A 26,069-nucleotide genomic window follows, 5' to 3' on the forward strand; every position below is an offset into this window, starting at 1 on the left:
TAATCACATTTCGACCAATGAGAATGTTCCATCTATAGCTATTGTCACCGGTCTAATTTTCCTCGGACATAGATAGCTTCGATATACAGGTACGGATTTAGTGCTTGCGATTGATTTACGCCGACGTTGTAAACCCTCTCCCCGACACACCCCCTCTGCGCTTCACGTCACGACCGAATGTCAAATGCCACTTCCGCAAGACTGCAAGATTTCGAATGAAATATAATAGATTTTATTTTTAGTGTTGAGCAATGCTGAAGTAGGGAAACGTGGAAAGTAACAACAAACGGGGTTGGGTAACAATCACTCGGCTTATACGTTCGTTACCAAACTCGATTTGTCGTTCTCGGTGGTTGTAAACACTACGCGGTATATGTAAGCTAGAGGGATGAAGCTATTTCATTTGGTCGTTGTTCGAGAACCAAATCGATTTCTATTATGTCAATGGTCCCTTGATGTAACTACGAAGCTTTATAACGCATCCGCGTTTTGTATGTACGTACCTCGTTTACGATTTCGATAGCATATAGGGAATAAATATATGTATGTACATACGTACGTACGTACATACCTGTACGGTGCCGATGTTCAGGGGAGAGACTTCAGATGGGAGAAAAATTGGACGCGACATGGACAGCATCGAAGGCACGACACGAGAGATGAGAGTAGATGAAACAAAAAGACGAAAAGAAACCAACGTTTAAAGGAAAGAATATTTTCTCTTCCTGCACTCGTCTTTCTTCGTGTATTTTCGTTTTAAAGGGAAATTTACTCATGAATAAGCAAAAAGGCCGAACCCCCTATTCTCCACCTCCATATCTATCCCTCCGCACCCCCATCCCTCTCCTCCACCCCACCAGCTTCCACCCTGGCAATTTTCTCACTGCCAATTTTACTCTGATTATGTTGCCGAAACTTTCCAACGTTTGCAAGCAAGACGACGACGACGACGACGACAATTCTTTGCCAACAAAATTTAAGCACGTTTATATATATATTTATTCAGAATATAAACGTATATATTAAATTCGCACGTTTAGAAAATATTTATTCTTATTGCGCGTAGAGAGAAAAAAGGGTTTGCACGAGTTTTCAGTGTCGCTTATTCGTGAGATTATTCGCATCTCTGTAAAGTGTGAATTTTCCTGTACTATAAAACGTTGAGTTTGTAAACGAAATATTTTTAATACGGTTGTGGTTATTCGTAAAAATTTCGAGCACTATGTTTCTATCCGCAGATGCAGATATATATAGATATACATATATTGTGGAGTTTCGGAAACAAACCTCTCCGTTAAAGCTTACCGGACTGGAAAGAAAAATATAGTCGCAAATCAAACAGAAAACACATTTTCACTCTTTTTATTCCTTTTTTATGTAAATATTTGTTCTGGAAATATACGTTCGTTTCGTTCAATGTATTCCCTTGCACGCTCTCTCTTTTTCCCTTTCCCTTCCTTGCTTCCCTCCCAGGCCTCTCTTTTATCCCGCTCTCTTTCCCTCCAACAATTTTATCCCCCTCTCTATCTCTCACTCTTTCTCTCTTTCTTCACCCCGACAGCAATCAATTTCAAACTCAAATGAAATACTGAATTGAAATATGAGATTGCTTGTCTGCCGTTTCGCAAGATGTTCTTCGTGCCCGGAATATTATATGTATACATGTACGTATGTATTATATACCTAGCGTATATATGAGTTTATGTAATATCCACATTGTCGACCCCAATAACCTGGGCTCTCTCGTTATACCTACTTACAATAATAGAGGAGCCAACTCTTTTATAACTCATTTAATTATTAAAACACGTTTCTGATGCTGCCAAATTTACTCAATCAATTTCAGAACTGTTAGAAACAGATATCAGCCGCCCGCGTCGTTTTCAAACTCGTTCATCTATGTCCCAAAAGTTTTCCCTCGCGTATGCAACTTCGTTGTTCGTATATCATAACTTGAAAACTAATCGCTGTTACATCCGCAGACGCTTGTACCTATATCGCAATCGAATGGACCAAGCCGAATGGAGGTGAAAATAGTTTACACAATTTTTCAAGCTTCAGGAGAATTTCTTAACAAATTAACAATTAAGGACGGTATTCACAGTCGAGATCAAATGAGACGGTCTTATTCGGGGTTTCTAGAAGGCATTGAGGTGTATTGGTTATAGCATTCGCAGCTCAAGCTCGACTCGACGAAGACCGTCCTATTTGACCTCGGTCTTAAGAACACTTATTGTTAGAATTCAATTGTTATTTGTTTCCAGAAAGACAAAAATTATTGTCTATTCAATTATTCCATGTATGTTATCATCTGCAATTAGCCATATTAAATTTAAAGTTTCATCTTCACTAAGGTCGTGAATATTGTAGTCTTCGATCATGAGCCGCCATATTGGATACACAAATTGAATCTTTTGCAATGCAGTTTGTGCATTCATCTGTCTACAAAATTGCAAGAGTGGCTCCACCTCGTGCCTGTGTTCCTAACTTTTTTTGCCGAAATCCTGACGGCGGGAACGGATAGGAAAAATGCGTTAATTAATAACAAGTAATCAAAGTCTTGATCAATCGTAATTTTAATAAATACTCGAATAAAACAGTGAGAATTAATGAGCAGCAAAGAACGCTGAATTCAATACGATAATTATTCACCTTTAGCATATAACCTTGGTGTACTTATTAAGAGAATAAAGAATATCCAATTTTGAATATCACTTTTATGTTATAACTCAAGAAATGGCCTGTCACACGAAGAAAGATGGGTAAAGAAAACATGAAAAATAGACTTTCGCGGAGTTCTCTCGTTCGAACGTCGATGTGGGTCGTGAGGGTGGTTCCCGCCCCCAGCCCCGAACCACCCACAGTCTCATTTTAAAGTTTTAAAGAGAGTGGGGTAGGGGTCAAGAGAGAGATAGAAACAGAGTGAGAGATATAGAAAGTAAAAAAAAAAGAAAAGTGAAAATACTCTAACGAAATGAAATTTGAAGAAGAAAAAGAAATAAGACGTACAAAAAAGAAGAAAACTTCCCTCACGAGGAAAATTTAATATCAGTCAAGCTTGCATTCTTCCTACTTGGGAAAGCGCACCTAAGCATGAGTTATGTGCGTAGGTATTATACTGCGCTCAAGATTTTATTCGAGTTCAGAAATTAGAATGACGCGTTAAAGCACCGGAGTTTTTTCCTGTTTTTAATAATCACGCATAGATTTGATGTGGATTGATATGCATTTAGGCTGATTTAAGCAGCGGTACATCATAAATACTCGAAGGTTCTTCGAAGGTTGTAGAATTTTTTATAATCGCTCTGCACGCGCCGTTATGGTAAGTATAAAAAATTTCGAAGTGTTGGAATAAAAGCTGCTCGGTACCCATACAATGAAATAAAATATTCATTCTTTATTATTCTGTTTGTGAACGGTGAAACATTCAGTGTTTGGAAAGGCAATATTGTGAATACGCGATGGAGTAGTCTGAGGTCGAATAAAAAAGAAACGAAGAGATGATAAAAAAATATAGATATATGGGGGGTGAAATGGAGGTGTAGGGTGAGACAGAGGAGGTGGAGATCGAGTTGGAGACGGAGGATGAGAGTGAGGAATCGATACGTCATTTAGACTGTTACCATGGTAGCACCCAACCCGACGAGGCAAACCCTTTGAAATAAAGCTGCACTTCAAAACGTAACGGTGCAGGTGCCTTCCGCGTCTCGCTAAACTTTTTCAATAAGTTTGATTAATTTGTTTCCAGACTATACGGCGTCATTATGTTCATTATTCATCTCATAAATGGTCAGTTTCATTAATACAATATTGATTGTTTGGTAATTGTAATACCAGTCAATTAAATTGTAATCTACAGCAGGTCTTAGGAATTTCAGGAGTGGATATACCTACATGGTAGCTAATATGTATTGAAATACGGACACGGGTAAAATCAATATTATTAAAATATTATGTACAGGATATAAATACTACACAATTTCCGTTGCAAATAAATCAATATACTGTCAGAAATTATTAAAACCCTTATTCTGACATTTCCAGATTAGATGGGATTAGATCGCTAAGCACCTTACTCACTTGGGTGCAGGAAATCCCAAATCATTGACTGCAGATTTCAGTCAACGCTCAAATGGTCAGATACGTAGAATTTCAAATCGTTCGCGCCGTATTTTACGGGCTCTCTGCGAAATTGCGTCGTCTAACTTCAAGGAAAGACGGTCTCCCTTCTATTCGAACAAATTGATCCAGATTTGAATCTGCATCACCGGTGTAACCTATAGGGTGTAACTGCAAGCTATATGAAATTCTAGATGATATGATAGACCAAAATCAAAAAACAGCAACTTGGATTAGTCACCGTCGTTCGTGAAGTTTGCAGCAAGACATTTTGGGGCACTCGTTGAGTTGAGAGATTTGGTGATAGAGAGCCTTCCCTTCTAGCTGCTGCATGCCAGAACCCTTATCATGTACCAAATCAAGACGAAGAATCTGTATTGGTGGTTTCAGAACCTCCTGATTTTTGATCTTTTCGTTTGGAGTCAAAGTCTATGACAGCATTTGGAGGAGCTAATTCGACAAATCTTGCCAAAGCTTTGTCCGTATTTTCTTCACTATCACTCTCTATAGTCACGCGAGCTTGGTAATAGCTGAAAATATACTCGAATACATCGTTCTAATTGGATCGATTGTGAAATGGTAGATGATGATATGTTCTCACACAAACCTGGTATTTGTGGTAGGGTAGGAGCCAAATGTTACATTAGGAAATTCTTCAGAAACTTTTGTCAAAGCATCAGCAAATAATTCTTCCCTAGCACTGAGATATAGTTGCTTGCTTATAAAATTATGATTTGTTATAAATAATTCCTGCAATGGTAGAATCAGTTTCACTTAAGTTCTTACATTAGGAATAAGGTTTGAGTAGATAACGATGCTTCAGAAAATTACCTTGTATACATTTCCGAAGGACTTCTTAAGGAACAATGGAGAGCCAGGAAAAACGTACACATTCTTAAGAGTAACACAAGGGTAAACTAGTTTTTCCCCAGTTTCTTGATTGACGCCATACTTTAAGGATGCGGTTTCAGGTATCTGTAAATGGAGTAAAATGCAGCTCACTGGATTGAGTAGACGAATAAGATCTGAGACTCACTCGAGCTAGTTTGTATGCCGGAGAAGAAATATCTTGCGAGCTGGCAAAGGTTTTGATGACTTCTACCAGCTTGGGATGATAATGTAGCTTATCACCAAATGCCTTGGCAAGTGCTGGAATTTAGTAGCTCAATTGTTTATATCTGTATTTGACTGTGACAGTTGACTTTCAGTTTAGTTATGATCACCTTCAAAAGTAACGTCGTCATGTGTGGGTCCTATTCCTCCTGACGTTATTACATAAGTGTATTTATTAGAGAAATGTACAATCTCCTCCGCTATCCGGTCAATCTCATCACTAATAACTGAAATCTTAAGACACCCAAGTCAGTATTTATCGAACCCATTGTAAGTAGCCAATGATAGAGAGAAAAAGAAACTTACTTTTTTGACTTTAACTCCATTGCCATAGAGTAGACTACAAATATAATTGGAATTGGTGTCGATGACTTGTGCCTTTAGTATTTCATCTCCGATAACTAAAAAGTTTCGATTAGAAAATGCATGTCTTTATAGCAAGAATCCAGCATATGTGGGCGATTGAAAAAATAAGACAATTACTGATAATTCCTGCTGTCGGATTATTAGCTATCCGACTAACTATGTTAGTTGATAGTTGGCCCAAATTATTGATTCTTATTGTTAAAATATGCCTGCTCAGTATATTTTTGCAAAGTGAAGCCATATTCAACTCTGCATATCTTTTCCTTAAACAATATTTTTGTGGAAAAGTGTAGGCTGTAGGCAGTGTGTACTGGGCAATTTTGACATTTGATCTGTAAACAATACCTGATATTGAGAATATCTGACACATCTTACCTTGAATAGTCATCGAATTTAGGAAATAATTAAATTGTGTATGTGAGATGACAACGTTGAATACCTTTATTCACCTTTAGCTTTCAACCAACGTGCACTTTAGCGCACTTGCCAGCACCAAAACGTTAGGTTAGGTCGAGCAGACGCCTTGATCACATCGGTAATCCCATGTTAATCCACGCTAAAACCACAGTTAAAGCTGACGCCACATGAATAGAAACCCTCTATTGTTGTGTGAGAGCAAGAACTGTCAGTGGTTTGTACAAATCGTGATATGATATCTAAATATCTAATAAAATGAGTGTAAAATAGTGCATTTCATTTATTTCATGATCTACATTAGTATCTTAAGTAATTTATTGGATCACCTTTACATGCGAGGTATAAGCCTATTTGCTTCGTACAAATAATCTTAAAATTGTTAAAAAGATTTAATTTTGTAACTCGATGTGTTAATGCAATGCTCAGGATTTTGTAGGATTTGATTCGTAGATAAAATTGAGCCATTATTTCGTTGTAAGTTGTTAGAATTAACATTTCTAGTATACAGAACCAAAATCACTGACCTTTTCATAATCATTCTTTATAATTATCGAGAATAGGACAGATCGGATCTTATAAGTTACTCATAGGATTTTCATATTCGAATCGTACATTAAGAGAATTTCCGTTATTTGGCTCTTTGGAAAATCCTAATTTGACATAAAAATCTATTAGCTTATCCCGGCAGTCCAGAGAAAGTTTATAACACCGTAGTCGTTGAGAAAGAAGACTAATCGTCCTCACAATCAACTGGCCTAGTGATTTACCTCGGTAATGATCGTTCACCACAACATCCTCGAGTCTTCCTCTCTGGAACATGGTATTTAAATTGAAATATTTAAAAAATTCAACCGTACTGGTTAGTGAATTCGCTCCAAACCTACCAGGCTACAATCATGGATGAATTTTTGTTCTGTCAAAAGTGTAGCACTGGCTATAACCTTTCCTGTATTTCTATCTTCCACAACAACAACATAGTAATCACCAGAAGTCTTCATCTTTTTGAATCGGTCTGTTGATGCAATAATGTATAACATAATTAATAGCCGGATTTGCCTGAGTATGTTGTCATTTAAATACCAATAGCAAAAAACTTACCAACGAATTGTTCTCTGGTAATATCTCCGACTTGAGTCAACTGTCCCAAGAGCTGGATGAACCCTGAAATTAATTAAGAAGTTGATAAAATTCAATTCATATCATTGGCGGTAATTAGAACATTTCTACATACCCCTTTCATAATCCCCAACCGATAGTGGTCTGATCCATATGCCATCATTAACTTCCCTGTTACGGTCCGCTATCCTCTCCAGTAAACGAGGATCAAACAAATATTCGTTTTGCCCATCTCCAGGTATTTTTCTCTGAAAATACATAAGGATTGTCTTCAAAAATGTCGCTGAGAGTTGTTTATTTCATCTTTTCCTTCATTGCCAACAATGCAATAAATAATCTGTGTAATTTTCTAATGCTACTTGAATCCACTACATACAAAGATAAGCGATCCAGTCTTAACTGAGCACTTAACCCTGGCAAATAGAAAAATTTCAAATTGCGCTATTGTTTCACAACAAGTATGATCAATGTTAACCAATCAACATATGGACTCACTTGAGATACTTCGGTCATTTTATGTCAAGACTTTACCAACAGCTTCGTTAGAGTGACCTTTGTTGGATGCAAACCTGTTGACTAAACAAGAATTCTTTCTCTTCTTTCATACAACACTTGTACACACGACGCTTTCATCTGGAGACTCTACACAGAATGCCGCAGGCAAAGCCCGCAGGGAGTTACCAAAGAGTATAGGGGAATTATGATTTTATCTCACTCCCACTCATTTTATAACGTTACCTGTTTCTGAAAGCTCGTGTGTTAGTTAAGTTGCCTAAACTACGGCGTTTCTTATGTCAGGGGGTGGGTCAATTGAAGACGTTTTCGCAATGGTTTTACCCTTAGAGCATATCTTACTTTACCAAAGTCTCAGGAGCCTACGCCCTCTGATTAGACATGGAACCAGTTGTAGGAATTAGCAGTAGATGACGGTAACACTGTGCCTCGGCCGACGCATACCGACTGCAGTCAACGTGATAATCAATAAACTAACTGATCACGACCACTTTATTTCAAAATTCATTTTCGTGCTAAAACAAACCCGTTGTTCAACATAATTGATTCATTCATGAAATACCAAAATCCGGTATATGCAATATTGATCGTATGGCCATAGATATATTCAATATATCTATGGTATGGCTATTGATACGACTTACTGGGTATACTCAATTCTTATTAAATAATTAAGATTTTTTATATAATTTCTGCACAGAATCATACAACAGGAACTGATAAAAGTGTCAGATATTTAATTAAATAATGTCTTCATTGAAAATTCCCGATTAGATAGTACGTTGACTGGGGAGTTTGAGTCATTGGAAATAAACTTACAACTGAAATTTAGAAACGTCCGGTCGATGACTGTTGGACATGCCGATGAGAAAGGATTAACAGAAAAGTGAAATACTTCAAGGCGCGTACATTGAATCATCACGGTGATAACAAATGATTTTTATTTTGGGGACTCTAAAGTGATTCAAAAACCGGTGGTTCCGCTTAGCGACGACTACAGATACTAGTATGCGGGGTGCGCCTGGTCGTACCCAGGATCCAGGAATAATATTTCGCATACCAGAATCCACCCAATGAAATTCCACCCCCAAGTACGTACCAAGCTCGAGTGGTAGATACCTAGGCGTATAGGGATAGACGTAGGGAGTGGTAGTTTGTAGTACAGCTGGAAAAAAACGAAAATAATTAGAAATAATATTGCACTGCAAGCAACAACCTTAGGAAAGACGTTTCTCTTTAATGCAATTAATTAGAGATAAGGCAACAAACGAGAATAATTGAAGGCTGAAACATCCACTTACAACCCCGCGATACATGATAAGACCTGTAAAGAATCTGTACAGTCTGGAGCCAAATTCACCAAGAAAACATGATAGACGATTCGATTCGGTCGCACTTAAGTAAATTACGTCGTATAATTTGTGGGGAAGGAAGATTCGGGGTCCTGAGCATGGCAGAATACCATAACGCCGCGATCATTTTTGGTATGTAGTTCGCACGTATACACGTCATATGAATTCTTTCTGTACATGCTATTAATTTCGATGCGGTTTATTTTTGTTCTAGATGAAAGATTCGGATTTCAGTAGCTCGAAGATGCCAGATTAGTTAGCGAAAAATAACGAATACAGTAAAAATATTATTGAAAAGAGGTGGAGACAAGAGTACGTACGAGCCAGGATAATGAGCCACGCTCAGCAGCATGTATTAGCTAGTGCAATAGTACTGGCCCTAATAGTAGTTCTCGGCATTCATGTCTTCCTGTTTCCAATGTATTCATCAAATCCTCGTGCTAGGCGGATAAAGTTTTCTGAATATGAACAGCTACAGTGCCATACCAATTTAAAGAACGTCAGAGTACCTCCTGAGTGGGAAAACCAGTGCCCGAAATTTGGAATAGTATCAGCTGTACAAGCTGGGAGACTAGGTAATCAAATATGGGAATATGCATCTGTTTGGGCTATTGCTAGGAGTACTGGACTTGAAGCGTTCATGCCTAGATGCATTCTTAAAACTCTCGAAGAACACTTTGAGAACCTAAGCATTACGCCGCTCAGCTACATCGGGCAGTGTACTTTAGATGGTAGCCAGGTTGTGAATTCATTGGATCAGTGGGACAGTACGGAACAGACAATTATACTACCAAAGTAAGTATGCACATTATTGAACCTGCTTCCAAACAGAACAGTCCTGATGTTTCAATCTCACCTCATTTTCAAATCCTTAGATATGCTGCTCAATGGTCAATTGTACTGGACTGGGTAGAAGATGTTCGCAGGGAATTTACTTTCAAGCCAATGCTCCGAGCTGATGCTCAGCTAGTTCTGAGGGGTGCTGCACAACATCATAATCTATCTGAATCAACGTTTGTTGGTATTCATGTGAGGAGGACGGACTACATAGATTACCTCTGGAGGACTCGGAAGGTGCCTCCAGCCCCGGTAAGTTATTATTTAGCAGCAATGGATTATTATGAAGAGAAATATAAAAACGTAGTTTTTATCGTGGCCAGTGATAACATTGGATGGTGCAAGTCTAATCTAAAACGTAAAAGAAGTAGAATTAGTTTTGTATCAGACCCTGATGGGAAAAGACCTGGTAGAGATCTGGCTATTTTATCAGCATGTAATCACAGCATAATTGATTACGGTACTTATGGATCTTGGGGTGCAATTCTTGCTGCAGGAGAAACTGTAGTATTTAATGTGACTGAGTATTTTTCTACGCTCATGGCTGAAGCGTTGCCAAATTGGAGAGTTATGGGATGAATCTGAATCAAAATTACTCACATCCCTGTATCATAAAATGAGCTGAGTTGGATTGGAGTTCAAGATCACATTTGAATAATATCTATATTTTTAGTAAAATTGATTAGGTAATCAAATTCATCAAGCCAATGTCTAGAAGTCGTTTGAGAACCAATAATATGTACTTGAAAAATTCATACAATCAACTTTTTGAAAGAAATCATTGTATCTATTGAAAAAAAAGGACATGGAAAATTGAAGATGTTATGCAGGGATGTGAAGTTTTCTATGTAATTCTACACGGCCAAAAAAATTTTGCAATATTGAGTTTTTACATAAACTTAGGTCATAGATAATTCGTTTTTTAATAATTATTTTAGAGTCCATATAAAATATAGGTATACAACTAATAACAGATTCAGAATGTGTTTTTCTTAATTAGCTGCTGCATGAGAACTATTCTGAATGAATTAACTCCAGATTATTGGTAGTACAACTGAATTTCATTTTCTAAAAGTCTTTTAATCAACAGACCAATATACGACATTCAATGTCTCCTTTGCACAACAATCAAGGAAGTATGTTCGTTCACAAAAGTCATACAATCCATTAATAGTTGAGTAGATAAAGGTATTCATGTTTAAAATATATATATACAATATATAGTATACACCTTAGCACAGACTATAGCAACATTATATTTAACAGGGCTTAATTTTAAAACGGTACCTGGAAGTGTCAAAAGTACTTTTATCTTACTTAAAAAAGCAAACAGATTGATAGATCCTCTTTTTCTTGGTAGTAGAATTGAAAACTTTAATTTTAGAAAAGTAACAAAGGATCGATGGACCACAAAAATCTTTAAGATTATACATATAATTATTTTTTCTACATTAGGATTTACGTAAAGAATAGCTGAGCAAAAAAAATATGGAATAAAGCCCTGTAAAAACTTGGTATTCTTTTCTGATGATTGGCATGACGCTAATAGTCCAGAGTATTTCTACCTAAAGGATAACATATGTATGTACTTAAAAAGTAATACACCATGCGTTTAACAACATAATAACGAGTCCCGTTTAACAGTATTAGATATGTAGGTTGATGTTTTTAGCTTTTGTGTAGTGATTTTGAAGTTGTAACGTAAAACAAATCCATAGCATTTCTACATAGCTTTAGTATCGTAGCGTATTGTACAAGACGAGTCGTTGAAAGCAGGTGTGCGCATATACCTATGAAAAATTATATTAAAATTACACGGAGTAATTTGTGCAAAAAAAAAATGTATTTATCAATTGGGAAGATATACTATTGTTGTGCTTATTTGATGCATTCTACTGGATGCGTTTGAAAGCTCATTGCCAAAGTATACCTGTAACTCGGGTAAAACTACTAAATATTGTTTACTACAAAAATATATATCGTTTATTAGCTTCTAAGTGATTCGATTTCCTGAATGAAGTGAAACTGTAAATTTGTGAGACATTATTGAAAGTAAGAAAGTTACTATATAATTGGTGCAAGATATTGGAAAATATAGACTATGATTATTGTTGTCTTATAAATGTGTCTGCTTTCAACATTCGGTACAATTGATCTATCCATCTACCACTCTCATGATGTACAATGATTTCATCTGTGATTCTATTTCTTATTGTGCCAAAATTATTTATATATATTATATTATAAAACAAAATTATATCTTTACAAATATATTATATGATATTTATAAAAATGCAGGCAGATCATAAAACACATCTTTTATTAAAAATCATTATACGGAATTTATACGTATTCTGAGATGAAAATTATATATACGAATGTAAAAAAATTAATGAAGAGCTTCGCCAAATTATTTACTGCAACCATTTTAAAGCATGAAAAAAATGCGTATCCATAATATTCGGTATATGATCGAGACTCCTCAAATTATACACGCAGAGAAGTGTTTTATCTGTGTCCTGCCTTAATAAATGTTTCAAATTCAATGAACTGTGACCTGACGTATTTAACTTGTAATATTAAAGATAGAATAGTAGATGTCTACAGCGCGCGCGTCCCCACACACACACACATACACACCAAATCAATGCATACATAACATACTTGAACAGAAATATAAAACTGACACCCTCTTACGCGTATAAAATTATACATACAACTAAATGAGATTTGTATTACAACATTAATGGTATATGTTCGTTCCTGAGAACAATAAGGTTTCTGTTCCATTTCCGTTGATGATGCATCTCAATTCGACAAGCAAAATCATGATATCGACCGACCGATAGTTTCCAATACAAAATAGCAGATGCATGATACTTACATAACAAATTGTTGGCTTGATGAAATAAATGATCCTTATATTTCTCAGGGATGCTTTAATCTATATTGTATATTGTACATCCTCTGTGATAAATTTGTCTAATTTTTGGGGATAATAGATGTATCTGTTTCTGACGATTATTTATCATATTCTGTAATAAAATTATCGTACGTGCAACCATGAAAAGTCTTAGTATTAATTATTTATAGCTACCCATGTCATCGATATCTAGTAATTGAGATTATGAATGCAGGTGGCAGGCATGATTCAATGGTTTCATATTATGAATTCTACATTTTGTTCAAGGGAATTTAGGTATGAATTTTCATTATTATTTTACAAATTAGCGTTCTATTCGTTATTTATGAATATTCCGGTTGAAGCAGTAGCAACTTTAGCACCCAAGGCCTTGGTCCTCAATGGCTCAAAGCCTAGTCCAGTCTCTGATATTCCATATTCTTGCAGTTTGCTTTCGCATGTTAACAAGAGGTCGTCATGTGCTTTACAAACTCTTGCTAATTCAACTTGGAGATCCTGAATCGCTGTGTTCTTGCGATTTAACAATTCCTGATCGAATAAACAAATGGTAATTGAATGATCACCTACATCAAAACTGAATGAATCCTTAACACTATTAGCGAATGATTTTTTTCCTTCATAGATTATACGTACTTCTAATTTTTGATTGACACTAAGAATAGTTGCCGGATCCAATTGAGCAGCAGCTAACACTTCACCTATTTGAGCTTCACGCTGTTCTAATAAATCTGAAAGCTTTTGAAGTTTTTTCTCCAGAAGGACATTCTTTAGGCCAGTCTTCTGTTGAAGTTCTAGGATTGCCGATACAAATCTGGAGTGAAGTTCGTCACGTTCTCCTTGGCACTTTGGTAACAAAATCAAGTATTCTAAAAATTTTCTGAGCAAATTTAAATGATAAAAGGTGTCACACACTCACCTTATCAAATCGCAATTCGAGGATCTCATTTTCCCATTTAAGATTTTCCAGCGATTTCACAGCTTCAGTCAGCCGTCTTTTAGTATTCTATTGAAAGCATGCGTATGAGCAACTGAATAATATTCATATTAACAGCAAATAGAATATCTTCTTCACTTACAACTAAACATGTTTTGTCCTTGTTATAATTTAAAAGCTGTCTACTAAACTCTGCCACCTGTTCTTGAGCTATTTTCAAATCCACTTGAAATTTTTTATTTTCCGTCGAAAGCTCTCGCACCTGCTTCTTCATTCGCTCCTCGTGATTTTTCATCACCTCCATTTGTTCCTGAGAAATACAAGTAATCATTTATTATTCATGTCTTCTATCCAATTTTCAAATTCCATTTACCTTTAGACTTCGAATTAGAGATAAGTTGTTCAGAGTAATGTCATTATAATAATTTTTCATTTCAGCAAACGACTTTTCATGATTTTTTATTAAATCAGCTATCTGCTTGTTCTTTCGCTCTTCCACTTCAGTGATTTCCATTCGATGTTTTAGTGTCAATGCCTCGTACTGATCAGCCAATTTATGCTCATATTTTTGCTCCAATTCAATTGCCTCAGATTCAAATTTCTTCATTACATTACTCATCTCTTCAGCATTGGACTATTTTATTTATATAACCAGAATTTTAGTTATTATAAAATCGCAAATACTCTTACTACAAAACCTATTTCGTGATCTACCAACCAATTTCAATTCACGTATTTCGTTCAGGTGAGCCAGTTCCTGCTCTTTGCGAGCTTTTTTCAAATCTTTTTTATCTTTAATAAGTTCATTTTCTTGCAGCATATGATCATCTTGAGCCATTTTTAGTGCAACCATGTGTTCAGCCTTGGTTTCAGATAAATTACTTTGATGTTCATACATCAAGTGCTTCACTTTCTGTTTATATAACTTGAGTTCGGCATCGTGCTTCTCAATCAATTCTTCTTTTTCACGTTCTTTATTTCTATAAGAATATAATTTTTTTAAATAATGCAAAGGTGGAATTTCTCTGTATTGTACCATTGATAGATATCCAGCTTCAGAGATGATACAGCACTCTTTGCTTTCAAACTACCTAATAGCTGCTCGGGCTTCATCAAGTTGATGTCGCGTTATTTCCCAAAAAGTTCTCAATTTGTCTCGTTCCAATTGGAAAAAATTCCGTTCTTCTCGTTCCCTTTCCATTTCCTCCAGAATTTTATGAGAATAAACTTCCAGCTGTTCTCTGTTCATTTTCGAGGTGTCTACTCCATCGACGGAGTCCATCTTCTTCCCTTTTGCCTTCTTTGGGCCCTGTGTTTACATGAAGTTTAATTTTATGTACAATAATATATTTTACAAAATTAATCTGGATCAATAAATCATTTGAAATCTTGCCATTGTGACAGAGAATTTGAAGCACGTTCAAGTTTTTTTTCGTAGATTTTTCTCTGAATTAACTGTTGGTGATGAAATTCTTCAAAGCTGTGGTACTGTCAACGAATTCTGTAGCCCGAATTCGTTGGTATTGTATGTATTCCATTTACTTGCGAGATCTTAACCAAACATTACATGCAATCTGAAAACATTGACAAACGGAAGAAAGGACCAATCTTCGGTACGCTACTAATAAAGTTTGCCTGTAGTTGCTTAGCAACATGTTGTAACCCCTTTCGAAAGTGAGTACAAATTGATTCATACAGTATTAGAGAACAGGGTTTTACTCATATAGAAGTCTACTCGGATTTGTAAATACTTTATTGTAAATCTTGGGGCATCATATATTTGTCTAAATTGGCTATGAAAATTCTATGGGGTATTATGCTTTTATAAATTCATAATGTAACTTACGTTGGAAAATGTAGCTCACTGATCCCAAGAAACTAATGAACTAATGTAAAATATATGAAGGATGTCGCAACCCGAAGCAGGAGGAGTAAGTAAACTCTTTGAAACAGGATTGCTGGTAAAGTTCATCTTATATGGATGACAACATAAGTAACAGCTACAAATAACCATATAAAATATTAACATGAAAACAATTACTTTTAAAACCAAGATATTCAGTAATTTCACCAAATTACCAACTAGAAAAATAAATCGTTCAAACGATAAATATATATTAATTTATTAATTCAATGTAATTATTGAAATAATCACTTGCATGATAAGAAAGTTGCTATCAGATCTTTATTCCAACGAATGATAGATAGTCTGAAATTTTACCTGCCTAAGTAGAGTTATTGCCATATTTATAAGTTTTTCAAACATAGGGTAACGAGCAACACATTTTGTTATAACAAAACAATACCTATCAAAATGGAAATTCCATAGGTACGTGGTAAGATCACGCCTTAAAATACTGCTCGTTACAACAACTGACCATAAGTTCTGTATGCATTTTTCTGCATCACGTTGTCAATTCACAAAAACGCCCCCATAAAAAGGAGCAATTTACCTGAGTATACCTTAAAACTCCGTGAAAACTAGTTTAAACTTCTGTCACCAAAATATCGTGTGCTGCAATCTAAATCAAAAGACGGCAAATCCGCCAAACTTGCACATTTGTACAAAACTGATAAAAATAAAGAAGAGCGATAAAATTAATTTACGTGGTATTACACATGACCAACTATTTCCACTTAACAAAATAGTACTTGGTAACAGAGTTTTATTAAATATTGTCAATATATAGTAAAAAATTTACAGGGAAATCATCTAATTTCAATATACATTTCGTTTGATAATTTGTCGACCTTTAAATGAAAGATGCTTTTCATTCCTTTTTACAATAGGTATTAGAAATTGTGTGGTAACAGCAATAAATTGAAAATGTAGTCTAAAAAACTTTGCAAATAAGGTAAACTTATCCTGCAAGATAGTGCTAAGGGCAATTTAAACTAGACAGTTTGGTCAGTTGACTGAATTTGTGTTTTGATAAACTTTGTGCCCGAGTTTGCGGATTTTATGCAACACGATCAATACGTGTGTATTGTACACATGTATTTGTTGTAGAGTTCCGAAAAAGTAATAGTGACAACGAAAATAAATAATAGTATTAGAAATACTGATTTCTGCTTACTGACTTTAGTTTTTGCAGTTTGAAACTAAATTCGATAAATAGAAATCATCATCTGCTAATCTTCATTGACGTGCGACTAGTTGTAATGATTTTTGAGAGAATCACCACGGAATGCTTCATAAAATGACGCCATACGGAAATCATATCTAACTCGTATCACCATTGAATTGTAGTAAACACCCAACCGCGCCAAAGTAACCCTACAAGAATTACACAGGTAAAATTAGTCAAGGATTCAATGATTGCTTTTAATGCCAATACATTCTCGGGACATTCAACTTACCTCGTGCTCCAAAAATAAGGCCTTCATGGTCCCCTTTGACCAATAATCCATAGCATAGGCTAAGAGTTTCATTGAGATTGGATTCACACGCAAAAAATTACCCACAAATACAACCTGCAATGAAAAAATTCAGTCAGTACTGAGACGATAAAGTATTCAAGTACTCTATACGCAAGGTTTTTTGCTAATGAAGAACAGGAGCTATCGAATTCCAGGAGCGTAAACTTTTCAATAGAACAATGTCGAACAACGATCAATCAACAAGTAACATCAAGATAACTAAGAATAACATTCGAAATATGCTACTTGAATCATTTCAACTGCAGCCTATATTTAACATGGAATTTTTCCGACAAGTAAACAGGATGAAGAGAATGATGATTAGTATTCTGACCAATAATTACCCTCTCAATCTTTTCGTTGACGGCACACATGCGAGCAATTGATCCAATGTTGTTTGTGATGGTGACAAGTGTGGCACGTGCAAGATCTTCCTTTGAAACCGAGTTCCGTCGTTCCTTGGAATTCATCTGCCCAAAACTGTACACACCGAGAAAACTTAACATATAGGCTATAGTTAGACAAGCTGGTAGAAAGAAAAAGCAGCCGATAAAACGACGTAAAGGGAATGATCAGAGAAAATGAAGATTTTAGTACATGTAGAGATAGAAAAAAGAAGAAAGATTATTTGAAATCAAATTAATAAAGTATACATATGTAAGCAAGATTTGTGATCAGAATTTCATGCATGTTAAACGACGAACTGACCTGCTTGCCACCAAATCTCCAGGAAGCCCGAAACGCTCGTAATCTCCACCATATATATCTTTAACTAATTTGTCTACTCTCGTGTTGTCTCCACTCGTCGCGAGATCAATGGCTTCTTCGAAGGTATTGCATCCTGTCAGTAAACAACATAGGCCCAAGAAAGTTCCGCCACCTAAACTGTAATAAGTTAGAAAATTCAATCAAAAATGAGTTCATAACATATATTCAATAGTCAGAATTCTATAACAAAAAATTTTTTTATTGACTGTAAAACTTGCTACTCTGAACTTATAGTATGATCTGCTTAATAATACCTCGTTCCCGATATTCTTTTATAACTGTTAGGGCCATGCACTGCTAATACGCTGACACCAGATCCAATATTCACAATCTGCAATAAAATATAAAATCAGGATAACATCAGATATTCCGTACATCTATCATCCATGACCAACAAACTTACCAAAAAGGGATAAGGGTCCGAAAAGTCATAAGGTATTTTTCGACACCTAATATCACATGTTGGGTCTGACCAATAATAGCATTCATGTGGGTTTGTTGTTTCTATGTATAACATACCTTTAATAATACTATCCAATTCATCGAACTTTGCTAAACTCATGTTGACCTCCTGTAATTAATGGGAAAGACTGTTACGTCGATTTGAGTTAGCAATTTTTAATCTAATTTGACGACAATTTAATGATTTCAATTCTGAATACACTTACACGTTTAAAGTTTTCTTCAAATTTGAAAGCACCTCCACCCGTTGCACAAACTGTTGTAACCAAAGTAGCCATTCCTTTCGATTTGGCAAGTGCCAAAAAATTACCCATTTCACTAGTGGGAAATCTGATGAAGTGTAAGCTTCCTCGCCTACCTCTTATGCAGACATTATCCATCTGTAGGGCAATATATTTGATTATTGGTATTCAGAATAGTAATGTGAAGAAACTTGATTAAATGATTACGAAAAATTATTATTTGAGATTTAGAAAAAAAGTAGTTGGTAAACAAAGATCAGCTTACCTGCAAATGGATATCACGGTGTCCAGTTTTACCATATGCAGAATTTTTTACAAGATAACGGCGAATATTTTTCAAAGTTTCAACCTCCGCATCAGCCTCATCTCTGGTTCTGTCTTTGGGTTCAAAGTACACTAGCTTAGACAAGGTTCCACCAATGTCCATACCAAACCAAGGCATTGCTGTAAGTCATACGAAAAAAAAAGACAAAATTAAATACGTCTATGATGTGTGGAACTTCAAGTAATTTGTTACTGAGCATGGATATGAATGCCCAAGAGTTTAAATACAGTTAAATCATTTACTTGCTCAATTATATAAATAGATATTGGATCTACCAAGTATTGCAACTATAAAAAACAATAAGTTATTAGGAGACTTAGTAAAAAGTATCAAGCCATTAATACCAAGAGTAAAAACTAGTTTGACTCAAAGAAGACATAAACAAGTTTTTACTTCAGGTTTGGAGTCTGACATTAAATTTTAGAGTTTGAAAAAATCTTAGTTCAGTTTGAATACAATTGTAATATAATGTGCTACGAGAATAAAAAAATCATACATCATATAAGCATGTACAAGAAATGCAGGCAACTGAATTGAATTTAATTTCAGATGTGTTTACCTAATTCAAAAATTGAAAAAGGAAGAAAAATCAATTCTCATACTTAAATATCGTGCTAGCTAGATCCAGCAAGATCAGACCTAGTGTTCATGCTTAGTAATCGAATGCAAAATAAAACGTTAATTAAAAGGTGGCTAGTCTAAGCACACATACAATTCACTGACTCACAAGGTGGTGAGTGGTGTACAAGGGGCTTCACCGGCGAACCAGAACTGGGGTATCCATTGGACGCCATGATCCTTGCGTGCAGGCAATCTTTACAACTGTGAGGAGCCATTATTAAGACACAAATAGCTCGCTTTGATCCCCTGAGGTGTGAATCCTTTTGTTACTGTAAAGAATAGCACTAAACTATATATATATATATATATTGGCATAAAAGATAAAGATTATATTGATGACTTTGAATCAATGTGAAAAAATCTGACATAGAAGGGTGATCAAGTTTGTTTACTTTTCAGTGCTACTGGTTAAGTATACCTTGTACACTAAGCACACAATACAAACTATAATTTAATCACAAGTTGATTATCACAAAAGAGCCATGGTCACATGTACTCTATCAAATGCTGAGTAATTTATAAAAAATTTATTGATAAAATTATTATTTGGCACTAGATTAGAACTCAAGGACAGATTTAATAGAATGTGACACATATATTTTGTGCATCGGTTATATCTGTGCAGATTCCACTTACTAACTGAACTGATTAGTCACTTTCTAAAAGCAATATCAAATCATAAATTCGTCAATTGAATTGTAGTATCAGATAAGCGATATCTTTAACGTATGCCGATTATAAGGTCAGGCAGGGTTTTGAGAATGTAAGATATCAAGGAAGACTGATTGTGAACTAATTGTGAGGTTTGTTAGGAAGAATATGATCGTGGGGGTTTCATTTCACTAGGAGCGATCAAATCCGATTATCATGGAGTTTTTTATGCACTGAACGTACTTATAACGCAGGTCAAAGATCAAAGATGTTACGTGAAAAAAAAAGTACATTTTAATTATACATACTGCACGCAAACACGAATAATAATTTACATGCATGAACATGAGCTTGAAACTCGTCATGAGTCGTATTTCATGCGCAAGGCAAATGAGCGTGATGACAAACATGCTGCGAAGTAAAAGTTATATTTGATAATTCTAAAAAAGTAGTATATTAAAGGTCACGCCAATCACAAAGTTACTGTACTTCACGTCACAAATTACCAGCTGCATAACTAGCACTATTTCATAACACAATACATGAATGATAGTTTAAATTTATGTAGTGATAGGTAGCTACAACTCATTTTTAGTAATTGCTCAAATAATATCAATAGTGGCTGCTGATAACTTTGAAAGACTTAGGAATATCACTATGCTTATGTAGAACAGTGCATGGTTAATTGTAAGAATGTTTACAAACTATATTACATAAAACAAACTCACACTAAGTCTACGATAAATCACCAGTAGTAATGGTTCACCAACCAGCATTAAAAACGGTTTTAGGCCCAGTTTCACCCAGTAACACAGTACTACTCAATTCAACGTCCAAAGTAGAAGTGCTCTCTTGTCAAAACCACCAACAATTGTGTTTCTAATCCCCACTTCAAACAATTTGACAAAATGCCGAAATATCTTTTTACTAACTAGTATTTGCAATTGTAATTAGTCATGATTATGATCAGTCGTACATTTACATTCGTCTAACATAATTAGCCAACTAGTTGTAAAAAATTTATGGAAGTCACATTATCTCGTTTCATTTTGTCCTTGAATTCAGCTCTAAATAACTAAAAAAATTACCTGAAATAACCTTCAGTTTACAAAACTGAATTCAGCATTAAACTAAAAACTAAAATGCAGAACTGGGAAAAAGTTTCCATAACTCATTTCAGTTCCAATGTGTGGGGAATTTGGAAAGTAGTTTATGAATGTAGTACAACGATACACATCAAAAATAACTGTTATGATACAAAGTATTTACAACACAATTAGATTCTCGTTAGCCTTGAACTTCATTGAAGGAAGTAAAAATTGACATAGAGATGTAAATAAAGTTCTGACGTAGGAGATAATGTAAATTCGACGCTATACAGATGGATGAACCATATTTCTAGCTATCAACACTGAATATTCAGCCAAATGGAATAAGACATTCATTATATACTGTCTGAAACTTTTCAGTATGATTATAAAATAAATTGCTCACAAGCCTTAAAATTAGATGAGATGATGATCGCGGGGTAGTATTTATTTTCAATCATGGAAGTACGAAATAGGAACTGAATAGGCCATATATGGATGAACAACAAAATTTTAAACTAAGCAGAAGCATGCGTTTAGATAGAATTATATTTAGGAATGCATAATAATAACCGTTAAGTTCTGCGACCGAAATTAGGCTGGTTTCTCTTACCCAAATACATTGTTGAGTGAAACGGGGCAGGATATAGTTGAGTTGTTGTCGTCAGACAGCATTGGAAAAGGAGAGTTTCCTCACGGACGGAAATAATCTCCTTCTGTTTCACGCTCATCAATTTCATTACCTAGTCCAAAGATTTCACCGATTTCATCCATAGGTCGCACCTGTAAACTGGTCTAGGTAATGGTAGTAAGACCGCAGTATCGCCAAAGGTCGTTCGATGTCACGTCATACGCTCGCACGCGCGATACACGTTAACCTGCCTCAATTTCTTGCGACCCTGTACAGTTATCTTATTGGTTATTGGTCATGATTGGTTGGGACTCTCGCTGACCATATCACCAGATTAGTAGCCGCCAATGAACGGAGGAAACGCAAAACCAATTAAAATTACACGCAATAGCTATCGCATGGTATTCACGCATAAGGTACTCACATACGTATGTACGATCATACGGTCGGCAGCCTTAGTCGGCAGGACCACTGAATTTCATGGGCAGGACGATCAGTCCAATGGTTGGTCATTAACGTCGTGCGCACGCATTTATGTCACGTGAAACGCATGCGTAGTACATGTGTTTTTCAATTTGATCCATGATTCGAACCATTTGAAACGAGGTCTTTGAAGTTCGAAAGGTTTGAAGCTGGAATTCAACTGGAATCACGGCCATAGCTGAAATATATAGATTTATTCATTCACCCAAGAATGTCGGTTCATGACTACGTTCGGTACCGGTCATATTTTTCTTATTCTACACTCTCAATGGTCGATCTCTAGTGACATTTTGAATACTTTTCATACGTATCAGGACCGAATGAGGAATTGAAATTCTCCAACGTTTTGGCTCTTACCAAACATGAATGCAATACTTAATAATAATTACGAGGTCGTGAGTGATCTGCATATCTCACAAGATCAATACTCTATCCCAATGTCAATGATATGCTAAACATTTACATCAAATATTTCTAAATTCCATTCACGAATCTAACTGATAACATGGATGTCATACGTGTATATTTTGTAAATAATACCGTTGCATTATACACACAAATAATAAGGTACATTAATGAATAATTAACACCTATATATATTATACTCAATAGAGGAGAATGTGTCTTATCATTACAAGCTCCCAGCTACGACTGACTAAATTGGTACTTAAATATCTAGTCAACCATAGAGGTCACCCGTATACTATCACAACATCCTCCCCCAATCTTTTATTGCAAAGAAAAAGAATACAACATACATAATATCAAATAATAAAGAACTTGTTTTTTTTTTTGACATAATCTTTTAACCAACTAGGCTCAGTGCGCTGTCGAACGGCCCTTTGATGAACTGGCTGGTTATATACCCTTTCTTCATCATTTTATATCATATTGTAATCATCCTGTGCAATTTCATGATTCTGAATTACATTACTTTGTAATTCCCAAATGCCCTTGATGTATTCTATTGATTATTTCCAATTGCACAGATGGTGGTATTACAAGACGAGAGGTATACATTAAAAAACCCTCATTGAAAGACAAATTATCTTCAAAAGCATGATAAGCATATAACTCATCGCATAATTTACTTTAATGAGGTCAATCCTTAACACAAAACTCCTTCAAATTATTGGAAATCAAGTGACTCCCTTATTCAGACTTAATACGACCTAACGTCAATGGAGTAGAAGGTAATGCATCCATTACTAATTTAACAAAAGCATCAGTTTCTTTTTCAAATTCATTACTCAAATTGTCAAAATCTGATCGCGGATTCCGTGATAACGAGTCCGCAAATACGTACAAGTAATTTTCCAGGAACATATAAAATCTTATAATCAAAACACATCATACGAATCCTAGTCCTTTGCAATCTCGGCGTTAGCTCATCAATAGGCTTCGTTTGAAGTATTTGAAGCAAAGGCTTGTGATCCGTTTCTAACGTAATGTCTATGCCTATAATATAATTTTGAAATTTCTCCGCAGCATACACTAAACTTAAATCTTCTTTTTCAATTTGTCTGTAACGCCTTTCAGTTTCAATTAAAGTTGGAGAAGCATATGCTATTACATATCTTTTAGATTTTTTTCACACATTAACACGCTTCCAAATCTATAGCTTGAGGCATAAAAAGCAAGTGTAGGAGCTTCTATATGTATAAGTTATATTTATATATTTATAGCGACCAAACGGAGTAATAACTGTTGTTAAAAGTTGACTTTCTTCCGTTAATCGAATTTGATGAAAACTTGCCTTCGCATCTATGCGACTAAATTATTTGCCCCCTTTGATACAAGCCAACGAATTGTCTACCATCGTGATAGGATATATTGCTCGATATATACATATATTGATTTACTTGTGTAAAATCACCACAAATACGAATGCCTTTGCCATTAGCTTTGGGAGTACACACAATTGGACTGCACCAATCTATGTATCGTATAACTTATACATTGAGTATTTTTGTTTTGTTCCACGTCATTGACACGTTTCAAAAGAGAAAATTCATCTATAGCCGGTTGCCGCAAAATAATTTTATTTAGACCTTTGATTACATATGATTTTACACAAACAGTTTTGTCGTTATACGTTAAATGTAAATCTAGATTCCCAACTACTTTTGACTCAGAAAAATCAGGGCCTTAAATTGACTTATCGGCTTTACGCCCTTTCAACAACAAATCAGACAATAATTTTAACTCTTTGTACGGAAAACAAGTAACCTCTGCCCCAGTGTCCAAGTAAAAATCAACTATTTTATTCAATTCCCTCACATACATCTCAGCAGTATATTTATTTGTTATCGGCTTATCCCTTTTGATCATACCAAGAAATACGTATCAACATCTATATCAGAATCTTTGTTTTATATATGTATACGGTCCCAATGACCATTAAGCTTACACTTACGGCCTTTTTGAATTTAAAGCCCAGCACCGTTTATCTTGATAATGACGCTCACAGCCACATCTCGTACTGGTGTAGTTCGAGTTGAAAAACTTCTTATGCAACGATGTTGTTGATGATGAAGACAACAATCGGTTGCTGATGTTATTCCTGTCAACTTTTATGCCAAACTTCTTCTTATCGCCATATAGCTTATTAACACTGGATGGTTGAATTTCATTGAGTCGTAGATTCCTAGCTTTGTTGGTTTGAGTCTCTGCTTGCCTCGCGATCGTTATAGCTTCATCCAGAGGAATATACGAACTCAATTGTAATCGCTGAGAAACTTTTTTATCAGCAATGCCGACAACAATGCGATCTCTGATGAGACCTTTTTTGAGTATGGAATACTCACACTTATCAGCCAAAGAGTACAAAGCTGTTATAAACGTGTCAACAGACTCACCAAGTTGTTGTATTCTTGCATTGAATTTGTATCTGTCAAACACTACATTCTTTTTTGAAGCAAAAAACTCATCAAATTTGATTTTAACAGTGCTATATTCTCTTCGGCTAGCAGCATCCGGAATTATACGAGCCAGAATTTCTTCTGCTTCGACACCCATAGTGTAGCAAAGTAAATCAACCTTTTCTAATGAAGGGCTATTAGAAAGTTTAGCCACTGACATGTACCTTTCAAACCGTGTCACCCATATTGGCCACAACTCTGGTTTTTGAAAATCAAATGAATCCGGCGGTTGTATATTAGCACTCTGTGCAGTATCACCCATTTCAAGATTGTCTGAAGTACAAAATAGTTCGAGTGTTGCAGTGTGCAATAGTAATTGAAAACTAGCTATTATACAAATCTGCTTCCTCGTTTATATTGGTATCACCTTTGCGATCACTTTGCACGACCACTATCCGTGCACACTTAGTACCATGTTGCATTATGCACACAAATAATAAGGAACATTAATGAATAATTAATACCTATATACATTATACTCAATAAAGGAGAATATGTCTCATCATTACGAGCTCCCAGCTAAAACTGACTAAATTGGTACTTAATATGTAGCTAACCATAGAGGTCATCTGTATGCTAACACGACAAATACTTGAAAAATTGCAATATTGTAAATGATTGTTAACAGTAAATGTGTTTCATAAATGCTGCTGGGAACGAGATGTTGAAACTGACCAATTAATTCAAAAAACCTGTTGTATACAAACACTGCTTCTTTTGGAGTATACTTTATATACTCATCAGTTTGGAAAAAGGGAAGAAACGAT

The 26,069-nt window shown here is 35.4% G+C and overlaps 6 protein-coding genes across 13 annotated transcripts; 1 reads left to right on the forward strand and 5 right to left on the reverse strand.

The window, feature by feature from the left end:
* Nucleotides 1-3,923: 3,923 nt before the first annotated feature.
* On the reverse strand, nucleotides 3,924-6,177 carry LOC105690919 (FAD synthase-like). Of its 4 annotated transcripts, XR_007280172.1 has the most exons (9): nucleotides 6,038-6,177; nucleotides 5,716-5,930; nucleotides 5,539-5,633; nucleotides 5,343-5,466; nucleotides 5,156-5,268; nucleotides 4,951-5,094; nucleotides 4,727-4,869; nucleotides 4,361-4,649; nucleotides 3,924-4,277 (listed from the first exon to the last, which is right to left on the reverse strand). XR_007280172.1 is itself a non-coding variant. In XM_012409074.3 (8 exons), the coding sequence occupies exons 2-8, from the start codon at nucleotides 5,837-5,839 to the stop codon at nucleotides 4,478-4,480; spliced, it is 915 nt and encodes a 304-aa protein (XP_012264497.2). In that variant the 5' UTR covers nucleotides 5,840-5,930; nucleotides 6,038-6,177; the 3' UTR covers nucleotides 3,924-4,477. The 4 variants fall into 4 exon arrangements, 3 of the variants coding, with proteins under 3 accessions (XP_012264497.2, XP_012264498.2, XP_012264499.2); XM_012409074.3 differs by having other exon boundaries at nucleotides 3,924-4,649; XM_012409075.3 differs by having other exon boundaries at nucleotides 3,924-4,649; nucleotides 6,048-6,172.
* Nucleotides 6,178-6,271: 94 nt separating this feature from the next.
* On the reverse strand, nucleotides 6,272-7,886 carry LOC105690917 (probable glucosamine 6-phosphate N-acetyltransferase). The gene is made up of 6 exons (XM_012409071.3): nucleotides 7,870-7,886; nucleotides 7,627-7,773; nucleotides 7,247-7,379; nucleotides 7,114-7,176; nucleotides 6,900-7,027; nucleotides 6,272-6,825 (listed from the first exon to the last, which is right to left on the reverse strand). Exons 2-6 carry the CDS (start codon nucleotides 7,642-7,644, stop codon nucleotides 6,589-6,591), a joined length of 579 nt encoding a protein of 192 aa, XP_012264494.2. The 5' UTR covers nucleotides 7,645-7,773; nucleotides 7,870-7,886; the 3' UTR covers nucleotides 6,272-6,588.
* A 134-nt stretch (nucleotides 7,887-8,020) lies between these two features.
* On the forward strand, nucleotides 8,021-12,903 carry LOC105690947 (galactoside alpha-(1,2)-fucosyltransferase 2-like). The gene is made up of 3 exons (XM_012409131.3): nucleotides 8,021-9,128; nucleotides 9,211-9,791; nucleotides 9,872-12,903. The coding sequence occupies exons 2-3, from the start codon at nucleotides 9,328-9,330 to the stop codon at nucleotides 10,410-10,412; spliced, it is 1,005 nt and encodes a 334-aa protein (XP_012264554.2). The 5' UTR covers nucleotides 8,021-9,128; nucleotides 9,211-9,327; the 3' UTR covers nucleotides 10,413-12,903.
* LOC105690944 (dynein regulatory complex subunit 4) lies at nucleotides 12,460-15,272 on the reverse strand. The gene is made up of 8 exons (XM_012409123.3): nucleotides 15,084-15,272; nucleotides 14,782-14,999; nucleotides 14,409-14,670; nucleotides 14,064-14,324; nucleotides 13,833-14,000; nucleotides 13,673-13,759; nucleotides 13,390-13,599; nucleotides 12,460-13,284 (listed from the first exon to the last, which is right to left on the reverse strand). The coding sequence occupies exons 1-8, from the start codon at nucleotides 15,084-15,086 to the stop codon at nucleotides 13,069-13,071; spliced, it is 1,425 nt and encodes a 474-aa protein (XP_012264546.2). The 5' UTR covers nucleotides 15,087-15,272; the 3' UTR covers nucleotides 12,460-13,068.
* Nucleotides 15,273-15,425: 153 nt separating this feature from the next.
* On the reverse strand, nucleotides 15,426-22,424 carry LOC105690945 (pantothenate kinase 3). 5 transcript variants are annotated; one of them, XM_048660418.1, is made up of 10 exons: nucleotides 21,881-22,424; nucleotides 19,635-19,797; nucleotides 18,848-19,026; nucleotides 18,547-18,720; nucleotides 18,282-18,449; nucleotides 18,133-18,209; nucleotides 17,819-17,995; nucleotides 17,455-17,608; nucleotides 17,051-17,164; nucleotides 15,426-16,967 (listed from the first exon to the last, which is right to left on the reverse strand). In XM_048660418.1, the coding sequence occupies exons 2-10, from the start codon at nucleotides 19,741-19,743 to the stop codon at nucleotides 16,914-16,916; spliced, it is 1,206 nt and encodes a 401-aa protein (XP_048516375.1). In that variant the 5' UTR covers nucleotides 19,744-19,797; nucleotides 21,881-22,424; the 3' UTR covers nucleotides 15,426-16,913. The 5 variants fall into 5 exon arrangements, with proteins under 5 accessions (XP_048516375.1, XP_012264553.1, XP_048516372.1 ...); XM_012409130.3 differs by having other exon boundaries at nucleotides 17,455-17,590; nucleotides 19,620-19,797; XM_048660415.1 differs by having other exon boundaries at nucleotides 19,620-19,797.
* Nucleotides 22,425-24,406: 1,982 nt separating this feature from the next.
* LOC125502277 lies at nucleotides 24,407-25,979 on the reverse strand. Its single transcript, XM_048660433.1, has one exon. It carries the CDS (start codon nucleotides 25,562-25,564, stop codon nucleotides 24,794-24,796), a length of 771 nt encoding a protein of 256 aa, XP_048516390.1. The 5' UTR covers nucleotides 25,565-25,979; the 3' UTR covers nucleotides 24,407-24,793.
* Between the last annotated feature and the right edge of the window lie 90 nt (nucleotides 25,980-26,069).

Source organism: Athalia rosae, chromosome 1 (assembly GCF_917208135.1).
Source record: "Athalia rosae chromosome 1, iyAthRosa1.1, whole genome shotgun sequence".
NCBI lineage: Eukaryota > Metazoa > Arthropoda > Insecta > Hymenoptera > Athaliidae > Athalia > Athalia rosae.

Excerpts from the sequence above, each read along its gene's own strand:
- LOC125502277 (XM_048660433.1), bottom strand. The coding sequence starts at position 25,564 with ATGGGTGATACTGCACAGAGTGCTAATATACAACCGCCGGATTCATTT.
- LOC105690917 (XM_012409071.3), bottom strand. Across the intron at positions 7,177-7,246 it reads GGTTGGGGATTATGAAAGGG|GGTTCATCCAGCTCTTGGGA; the intron begins GTATGTAGAAAT and ends AATTAATTTCAG. Across the intron at positions 6,826-6,899 it reads TCATCCATGATTGTAGCCTG|AGAGGAAGACTCGAGGATGT; the intron begins GTAGGTTTGGAG and ends ACCATGTTCCAG.
- LOC105690919 (XM_012409074.3), bottom strand. The coding sequence starts at position 5,839 with ATGGCTTCACTTTGCAAAAATATACTGAGCAGGCATATTTTAACAATA. Across the intron at positions 4,870-4,950 it reads CCTTCGGAAATGTATACAAG|GAATTATTTATAACAAATCA; the intron begins GTAATTTTCTGA and ends CTACCATTGCAG. Across the intron at positions 4,650-4,726 it reads TACCCTACCACAAATACCAG|CTATTACCAAGCTCGCGTGA; the intron begins GTTTGTGTGAGA and ends GTATATTTTCAG.
- LOC105690947 (XM_012409131.3), top strand. The coding sequence starts at position 9,328 with ATGAGCCACGCTCAGCAGCATGTATTAGCTAGTGCAATAGTACTGGCC. Across the intron at positions 9,792-9,871 it reads CAGACAATTATACTACCAAA|ATATGCTGCTCAATGGTCAA; the intron begins GTAAGTATGCAC and ends TCAAATCCTTAG.
- LOC105690944 (XM_012409123.3), bottom strand. Across the intron at positions 14,671-14,781 it reads GAAGCCCGAGCAGCTATTAG|AAATAAAGAACGTGAAAAAG; the intron begins GTAGTTTGAAAG and ends ATATTCTTATAG. Across the intron at positions 14,325-14,408 it reads AAATACGTGAATTGAAATTG|TCCAATGCTGAAGAGATGAG; the intron begins GTTGGTAGATCA and ends TAAATAAAATAG.
- LOC105690945 (XM_048660415.1), bottom strand. The coding sequence starts at position 19,743 with ATGGCTCCTCACAGTTGTAAAGATTGCCTGCACGCAAGGATCATGGCG. Across the intron at positions 19,027-19,619 it reads ACCTTGTGAGTCAGTGAATT|CAATGCCTTGGTTTGGTATG; the intron begins GTATGTGTGCTT and ends TATGACTTACAG. Across the intron at positions 18,721-18,847 it reads ACCGTGATATCCATTTGCAG|ATGGATAATGTCTGCATAAG; the intron begins GTAAGCTGATCT and ends ATTGCCCTACAG.